We start from the raw sequence: 9,309 nt of genomic DNA, 5'->3' as shown, positions 1-9,309 counted from the left end.
CCGGGGGCCAGCCAGTCCCGGGGCCGCGCCTCGCCCGGTCTGGCGCCCGGGGTCGTCGGCGTGCCTGGCCGGGTGCCGGCGAGACCAGGCCGGGGGCCTCCCTTCCCGTCCCGGGGCAGGAGTTGGCGCTCGCTGCTTCCCTGTTGGGTGGGCCGAGGGACCGGTCTCCACCACGGCCAGGTGTCCCGCAAGTCCTGGAGTCAGTGCCACCGACCCGGTTTCCCTGTGTCTCCTGTTATCAGCTGTTAGCATGCCCATCCTTTCCACACGCCTTTTGTTTTTGTCCCTAGTTACGCTCGCAGTCAAGGATTTAGACGTTGCGATTTTCATTTTTCTGCAAATCTTGTAAAGGGAGAAAAGACGGAGCTTAATTGTATCAGCGGCGCTGGTGCACAACTGACCCTGAAAGGAACCTGGAGACTGGCATTAGGGACAACGCTGGGAGTGGTGGCAGTTTGTTTGGGTCCCTGCCTTCCTGTTTCTTGTGATTCATGTGAAGGGGCAAGCATCGGTACCTGGATATGTGCCATGCTAGTTTCCTTGACGTAAGGGTGGGGATAGCAATGAGAATCTCCCATCAGTTGCTCTGGGAGCCTAGAACCTTTCAAAGTTCAAAGTTAACGCTGCGTCTTTCCGTCCCAGGTTTTTGCTGTTCGATCTGGCGGAGCGACAGGGGTGGTGGTGAAAGGCCCAGATGACAGGAATCCCATCTCCTTTAGGTAACGCTGTGGACATTTGGGGAAGAATTTTGACGTGTAAACAGAACGATGTTTTTATCATTCAGAAGATGGTTTCATAATCATGTCACTTCTTGTAAGAGGTCTGAAGTGTGTGTGCTGGGATAGAATGCCTGTCTGTAGGGAGAGGGGGCAGACAACCTGCCCTGGGTCTAGGTGTGCATTCCCGTACCTTGGTCAGAGTGAAGTGTGTGGAGCAGTTGATGCAGGACTCAAATACGCCTAACGTAGGGTGTCTACTTCCTGGTACTTGAAACCAGCAAGTGGGTGCCTTGAGGATGCCCATTTCTGATTTGTTGTCGGGGGAGGGAGACCCTTCATTTCCTCATTTAGCCCAGGTCTTTCAGAATGTGAAGTTCTCTGGTTATAAGTACATATGATTGCAAGGCAATCTCAGATGGCTGAGATTTATTGTTTCTCGTGTAACAATGTAATACAATCCTGGCTGGTGCTATCCTTAAGGTGCCTGGATGTCCCAGGTTACGCAAGTCGAACTGTGTAAGGATCAATAGCAACCCCTTTCACTTTCAGAAGCGTGTTTATTCGGACGGTAAACTCTCTGGCCACCTTAGCGCCTGTGAATACCATAGGGGAAAGGACAGTGTAGGCCCTCAACTTAGTGGTAACTGAAAAAAAGAAGGTTCACAGTTGGCCTGTGTTAATGGGAAAAGGTTTTCCATGTAGAAAATGGATCGATTTCTTTCTTTTATTGTTATTTGTTTGGTAGCACAGATTGAAACCCCTGTGCCAGGCACTGGATGTGAGGGCTTTGAATAGAGTGCTCATAAATTTAGTGTGGGAGACAAGCGAGGGACAGATACTGTTGGCTGTGACAAGTGTTGTAATCCAGCCCTGTTCAGAATATGGGAACACAGAAGGGATGTGACATTGACCACGGGATAGGCTAGGGAAGACCACTGGCCAGGAAGGTTGAGAGAAGGCCCCAGGGATGGGGCGAACTTCGAGCAGGGTTTTAAAGTCTGAATGGGATGATTTCTTGGTGGAGAACAGGGTCCTCTGGATAGAAGACGGCAGTGGCAAAGGCAATTTGCAGTTTTGGGGACACCAGGGTCATGTAACTGAAGGCCGAGGTGGGCAAGGGGAAGTGGTGGTGGTGTGGCCACAGGCACATGTTCTGCTCTGGATTTAGGGTTTTATCTTGTTTCTGAAACTTTACAAGGTGGATGTGGCATGATTACGTCAGCATTTGGAAAGGTCATGATGTTGGAAGCATTGAGGCTGGGTTGGCTGAAAGTGTTCGGATCAGGGATTCCATGAGATTCAGTGTCAGTCATCTGAGCTACGTGGTGTAAAGACCAGAGCGCTGGTGGTTCAGATGGTGTCACACGGGCAGTCGAGGAGTGCCTAGGGAGGTCCCTGGTGAGACACGGTGGGCAATTAGGTGTAGAAAATGAGAGCGAGCAGGGGATGGATGATCCTAATTTGGAGACTAAGGAGTTTGAGGAAGAAGAAACCGAATTTAACTTTTTAAAGTTTACGTTAAGAAAAAACAGCTTTTTTTTTTTTTAATTTTTCTTGATGAAAGAGAAAGAAGGAGTGGGGGCGGGAGGGAAAGGGAGAGAGACAGAGATGATTATTTTGATAGTGTATTGTGTCCTGCTCCTCCTGTCGCTGCCTCCCAGTTAGCTAGGATCACAAGCAAGTGCCCTGGGGGTTCAGATTGGTCGGGAACAGAACCCAGGCTTCCCATACAACTTCCATTCTCCCAAGCAGGGGTATTATCTGTGCATTACCACAGCTGGGCCCAAACACCCAGCTTTATTGAGATATAATTGGCACACAATAAACTGCACATGCTAAAGCATACAGTGAGTTTTGATGTGTGCATACACTTGTGAAACCATCACCTCAGTCAAGATAGTGAACATGGCTTACCTCTGAAAGTTTCCTTGAGCCCCTCTGTAATCCATTCCTCGGATTCACTTTGTAACGCTGCTGGAGGTGGCTGTGAGACACTGTAGTGGAGCTGTCGGCTGCCTCTCAGAGGTGGTGGAGTGAGCGGGATGTGAGCTGCAGGAGTATGCTTTTCTCTCCCGAAGCTCGCCTGTGAGAGAGAAGGCGGTAGTTTGTGAAGAAGGTTATTTTGTGGGTATATATTTATTTACATATGTCTAAAATAATTTTCTGGCTCTAAGTACATATGATTGCAATTCTTTAATCACTTGTTATTTATAATTGGAAATTTCTCTAGCAGGATGTTGCCAGTTGCATGTGATAGCTTTAGATATACAATTTTCATTTTAAAGTAGGATTTGCTACTTGCTGAACATTTATCTTGTCTTTTGTTTTCCAAATAGTAGCTAGTAATCAATTACTTAGTTTTACTTTTTACATTTTCTTCCTGAAGAATGGATGACAAAGGAGAAGTGAAGTGCATTAAGTTTTCCTTGGAAAATAAGATCCTGGCTGTTCAGAGGACCTCAAAGACTGTGGTAAGACAGATCTTTTGATTATACATTAAGAAAAGGACATTAGAGGGCTGACCTCATAACCAAGTGGTTAAGGGAGTCAGATCCCATGGAGCCGACTGTAGTTTGGGTCCTAGCCCTGGTGGCTTGAAAAGCAGGCCAAGTGCATGTGTGTGCATGCCCAAACCCCCAGCAGGATGAGCAATGGAGAAGAGATTGCAGCATGACCATGCCTTTGTGGAGTGCTTTCTCCCTCTCTTTCTTGTCTTTTAGTCTCTGTGAGCACACATGCCCCTTGGCAATTAAAAAAAGACAGAGAAGAAGACATTAGAAATATATTAAGAAGAAAGAAAATGGCAAAATTCCAGGGTTAAAGGCATCTTGTCTTACTGTTGTAAATGCTGTAGATATGCTCCATTGTATTTGAACCTTTGAAAATGAGATGACGTTTGGGTAAATAAATGTGGCCTTAGTTTGACATTTTTTGGACTTAACTGTTTTTTTTTTTTTTTTGGAAAAAAAGTGATTTTGGGGGCCAGCAAGTGATGTGGTAAGAGTGCTGGACTCCCACATGGCTGATGGTGGTTCGAGTCCTGGACCTGGTGGTCTACTTTCTCGCTTTCTCCCTCTCTCTCACGCTGTCTCTCTTCGGTCAAATGTAAATAAATAAATAAATAAAGTTAAATAAAATAATTCTTTTAAAAAAAAAACCTGATTTGGAACTTCATACATGTTTTGTATTGTTAGATAGCTACCAACAGATTATGTGAGGTGTATTTTTGGTTACTTGGTGAATTAGCCTTATTCACTTCTCTCATTTCTGAATGCCACTTTTTTTTTTTTTTGGAGAGGTTTTTGCTATAGGGTGCATGCGCTCACCAGAAAGACAAGAGAGAGACAGAAAGCGAGAAATCACCCCCCCATGGGGGATGGCCATGCCGCAATCCCTTCTACTCCATTGTTCTCTCGGAAATCTTGGGCACGCACGCACACGTGCCCTGGCATGAGTTTAAGTCACTGGGTCTGGGACTTCAACTGCTGTTGACTACATGGGACTCTAGCAACATAGCCATTACGCTAACTGCTGGTCCCTCTGAATGCTACATTTAACAGGGACAGATAATCTGGGACCAGCAGTTGGTGTAATGGCTATGTCGCTAGACTCCCATGTAGTCGACCGTGGTTCGAGTCCTTGACCCGGTGGCTTAAACTCATGCCGGGTGCATGTGTGTGCGTGCCCCAAGATCCTGAGAGGAAAATGGAGGAGAAGGGATTGCAGCATGGCACGTGCCCTTTAGCAAAAACCTCTCCAAAAAAAAAAAAAAAAAAAAACAGGGACAGATAATCAAAGTTGGAGCAGCTTCATGGCACTTTAGCTCTTATAAATATTCACCATTGCCATTTCTAAAGCAGAGAAAAAGCTGTTGAGAGAGATCAACAGAATCTTGTACTAATTTCTCCCATCACTATCGGTAACTTTTTTTTTTAATTTTTAAAGAATTATTTATTTATTTAATTTCATTTGTTATTATTGTTTTTTAATTTGACCAGAGAGAGAGAGAAAGGGGAAGGGAGAAAGCAAGCCATAGGTCTGGGACTTGAACTGTGGTTGGCCATGTGGGAATCCAGCGCCTTTAACCACTATACCACCAGCTGGCACCCACTATTGCTAACATTTTGAGGATGCCTCATAAAAATGCAGAACACATGTCTCTGACATCAACCACTTGAAGAATGAACCTTCAAAATCAGTTTTTAAACTTCTAGTAAGTGAATTAACTTTTTGGAACAAAATGGAACAATAAACCTGTTCTACTAAGGAGGCAGAGTATCCAAATAGGTCTTTTTATCTTTTCTGTCTTTGGGGTTTGGCAAAACTTATTCTGATCACTTTTAAAATTTACTTGTCTTTTATCTATTTATTTATTTATTTATTTATTTATTTTTGAGGGATTTTTGCTATAGGGCACATGCACTCACTAGAGAGACAGAGAGACAGAAAGTGAGAAATCACCCTCAGGGGGGATGGCCATGCCACAATCCCTTCTCCTCTATTCTCATTTGGGGATCTTGGGCACGCACGCACATGCGCCCAGTGTGAGTTTTAAGCTATGGTCGGCTACATGGAAGTCCAGCGATGTAACCATTACGTCTTCTGCTGCTCCCCTCTTCTTTTTAAACAGATTTACTGAGGTAACATACAATATACAAAGAACTGCACACATATTAAGTGTACAGTTTGTTTTGCTACATTTATAGACCAGTGAAATCATAGCCATAATCAAGATAGTGAGCGTATTCATTACCTCTAAAAGTTCTTCCCTGACTCTTGTAACCTCTCTTGACACCCCTCTCTACACCCCCTCAGCTTGTCTTCTTATCTTGTAGTATGCCGAGGCAGGTTGGCAGTATGCTCTTCAACCCAAATTTTTCTCTTTGTGTGTTCCTTTTTTCTTTCAGGACTTTTGTAATTTTATCCCTGATAATTCTCAGCTGGAATACACACAAGAGTGCAAGGTACGGTTGGTGTGGGGCTGTGGTTGTGTTACGCGTTGTATCATGTGTGGCAGGACAGTGTGAACTTGGAGTTCAGCTGTGCTTTAATGCTGGGACCTGCTGGGTGTTTGCTGTGAGATACTGGGCCATTTTCTAAGTTTAGAAAGTCTGTTTCTTTGCCTGTAAAATGCAGTGGGAGGATTAAGTGGATGGCAGATGTTAGACTCCCAGCAGTGTCAGTACTGGTGGCTGCTGCTTTTGCCCCACTCTGCTGCTTTCTCCCTCGACCGGCAGCCTATCAGAATATCTGCTCTGGGTTCCCTCATAGCCGCCTCCTTTGGAGGTTTTTGAAGAGAACATTTTCCCCTTTTCCGATGATGTTTTCTTTCCTCAGTTTGTTGTCCTTGTCATGTCCTTGGGCTTTCTTTCTTTCTCTAGGTATAGATGCTAATCCATAGTAAGTAGATTTGCCGGATATAATAAACTAGGCTAGAGGGAGCTCAGCTGCAAGTGGCAATGTGGCATCCCGGAAACTAGCGTGAGCTGCTGGGAGATGGCTGTGGTTTTCTGCATCTGTCTCTTTTACTCAGTGGAGGTCATGGTGGGCTCCCCAAGGAAAACTTTTTTCCAGATAACTGAACCCCTCCCAGCTCTGAAACTGCTCAGCATGAAACAGCCCCTCGTCTTAACCCTGCTCGTCATTAAGTGAGCTGGGTGTGTAGAATCAGGGCCTTCAGCCCTATTCGGTCAGCACTCACTGAAAAACTTTGGGCCTTTATATTTTTGAAATGCTGTTTTTTATACAGTTCATTTAAGAATAACAACAGTACTTTGATTCCTAAAGGTGGAAGTTGATGTCTGTTACCTTTTTACACAACTCAGGCTTCCTCTGTTTCTGTTGAGTAGAATTAAGAGGCAGTTGTTTAATGAAATGTTTTGGGCAAAAACCAGGGAAAGGTGAGTTTGAAAGAAAATGTGATTTGTTAATGAGTAATCAGCTGAATAACTTTAATCAAAGAATGATATAAGCAGCAGAGAGCATTTTAAGCTTGTGTAGAGAGTTATACGTGTTTTTCTTATTAAAAATAAATCTTTCTCTAATTCTTTTCAGACCAAGAATGCCAACATACTAGGATTCTGCTGGACTAGTTCTACTGAAATTGTCTTCATAACAGATCAAGGAATTGAATTTTACCAGGTATTAGATTTATTGTTTATGTTGGCTGGAGAAAGTTCTCTGCTGTTTGAAAGTTCTCTGCACAGAAGAGATACTTTGAGATTCTAGAGCTTTATTCTCTTTCTGGATTTTCACTCTTATTTTTTTTTCTTATTACAAGCAATATTTCTTAAAATAAAAACACTTAAATACTGGGACCAGCAGATGATGAAATGGTTACATTATTGGACTCCCACATGACCAAGCAGAATGGTTACATTACTGGACTCCCACATGACCAAGCGGAATTTGAGTCCCAGACTTGATGGCTTGGAACTCATGCTAGGCACGTGTGCGGGCATGCCCCAAATCCTGGGAGGAGAATAGAGGGAAAAGGATCGCAGCATGGCCATTCCCCCGGGGGGTTATTTCTTGCTTTTTTTCTCTCTGGCAAGTGCAGCACCCTATAACCAAAGCCTCTCTTAAAAAAAAGAACAAAACAACAACAACAAAAAAACCCCACTTAAATATTACCACGATATATGGAAAATAAAAGTCCACCATAATCCCTACAAGTAACCATCATGAAGAGTTTGATACCTAATCCTCCATTTCTTTTTAAGCACATACAAACTGTCCCCTCTCTGTACAAAGGGGATATTCTGTACAAACTTTTGCCACTGGCTGTTTTTAGCATAGCAGTGTATCCTGGACATCTTTCTATATTTTAGGCTTATTGAGTAGAATTCTCCTATGTGGCTGTACTACAGTTTATTTAACCAGTTCCCTGTTAATGGACATGTGGCTTGTCTTCACTGTTTTTGTGATTACAAATAGTTCTTCAGAGAACATGTTTGGACATGTTTCTTTATATTCTTGGATGAGGCAGTTCTTACAAGGGGAATTGCAATACAGGTATGACATCTAAAATGCTGGACAGTTACTGCCAAATTTCTTCCAGAATTCGTACTTTTGCTAGCAATATAGGGCTCTCTACTTTGCATACTTTGGCTAAAATTTATATTTAGAAAGACATTTAAATGTGCATTTTCATCACTAGGGAAGTATCTTTTCCTTCATGTATTATTTATGTGTATTTCCTCTTTTGTGAACTGTATCTTTACCTTTACAAAAAATATTTTTTTTTTTGGTGGTCAATTTTGTTCAGATATACCATTTTAACCCTTTTAAAGTGTGTGTTCACACTGTTGTTAAACATCTCCAGAAGTTTTTCATCCTGTAAAACTGAAACTCTGTAATTATTATTTTTTAAATAATTATTTATTTATTTCCATCTGTTATTGTTATTATTATTTTTTTTCTTTATTTGATGAGAGAGAGAGAGAGAGAGAGAAAGGGAAAGTGAGAAAGCAAGCCACCAGGTCCAGAACTTGAACCATGGTTGGCCATGTGGGAACCCAGCACCCTTATCCACCACGCCACCTGCTGGCCCCAGAAACTCTGTAACTATTAAACAACTCTCTTTTTCTCCTCCCTTCAGCCCCTGGCGGCCTTTATCTCACTTTTGGTTTCTAGAGTGACTGCTTTGGATACTTCACATCAATGGAGTTATGTAGTATTGCCTTTTTGGGACTGGCTTGTTTCTATTGCCTTTTTGGGACTGGCTTGTGGCACTGAGCACAATACCCTCCAGGTTCATCCATATTATACGATGTGATAGGGTTTCCTCCTTTTTGAGGCTGCCTAGTACTCCATTGTGTGTATACCACATTTGCTTGTTCGTTCATCTGTTGATGGATTCTTGAGTTGTTTCTACTTGTTGGCTATTGTATATAATGCTGCTATAAACATTGTGCAGATAGATCTTCAAGATCCTGTTTGCAGTTCTTTTTGATATATACCCAGCAGTGGGATTGCCAAGTCATTTGGCAATTTTATTTTTTAATTTGTTGGGGAATTATCATACTGTTTTCTGTAGTGGTTACAGCATTTTACAGTCCCTTCAACCATATATAGGCATTCTAATTTCTCCACGGCCTCACCAACACTTGCTATTTTTTAATTTTTTGATAGTGGCCATCCTAATGAGTATGAAATGATATAGGGGTTTTGATTGGCATTTCTTTGATACTTAGGGATTTTTTTAAAATTTCTACAGGGCACATGTGCTTGCCAGAGAGCAACAGAGAGACAGAGACACACACAGAGAGAGAGAGAGAGCACCTCCCAACAGGGTGATACATGTGCTTGCCAGAGAGCAACAGAGAGAAAGAGACACAGAGAGAGAGAGAGAGAGCACCTCCCAACAGGGCATGGTTATGCAGTAATTGTTTTTCTTTCTTGTCAGGATTTTGGACATGCATGCACATGTGCCTGACTTTTATTTATTTTTTTCTTATTTTGGAGAGGTTTTTGCTATAGGGCACGTGCGCTTGCCAGAAAGACAGAGAGAGACAGAGAGACAGAAAGCGAGAAATCACCCCCCAGGGTGATGGCCACGCTGCAATCCTTTCTCCTCCATTCTCCTTTC

At 42.9% G+C, this 9,309-nt stretch overlaps 1 protein-coding gene across 1 annotated transcript in view; it reads left to right on the top strand.

Moving 5' to 3' along the window:
* Positions 1 to 642: 642 nt before the first annotated feature.
* RMC1 (regulator of MON1-CCZ1) overlaps positions 643 to 9,309 on the top strand; it is a gene marked incomplete at its 5' end in the record, with an annotated part of 28,715 nt that continues 20,048 nt past the window's right edge. Inside the window, 4 exon segments of the mRNA XM_014591286.1 lie at positions 643 to 719; positions 3,106 to 3,190; positions 5,627 to 5,683; positions 6,774 to 6,860. Coding sequence (XP_014446772.1) covers positions 643 to 719; positions 3,106 to 3,190; positions 5,627 to 5,683; positions 6,774 to 6,860 — 306 coding nt within the window.

This window comes from Tupaia chinensis, unplaced genomic scaffold (genome assembly GCF_000334495.1).
Source record: "Tupaia chinensis unplaced genomic scaffold, TupChi_1.0 Scaffold000550_1, whole genome shotgun sequence".
Classification (NCBI taxonomy): domain Eukaryota; kingdom Metazoa; phylum Chordata; class Mammalia; order Scandentia; family Tupaiidae; genus Tupaia; species Tupaia belangeri.
This window is presented reverse-complemented; position numbering and strand designations above follow the sequence as displayed.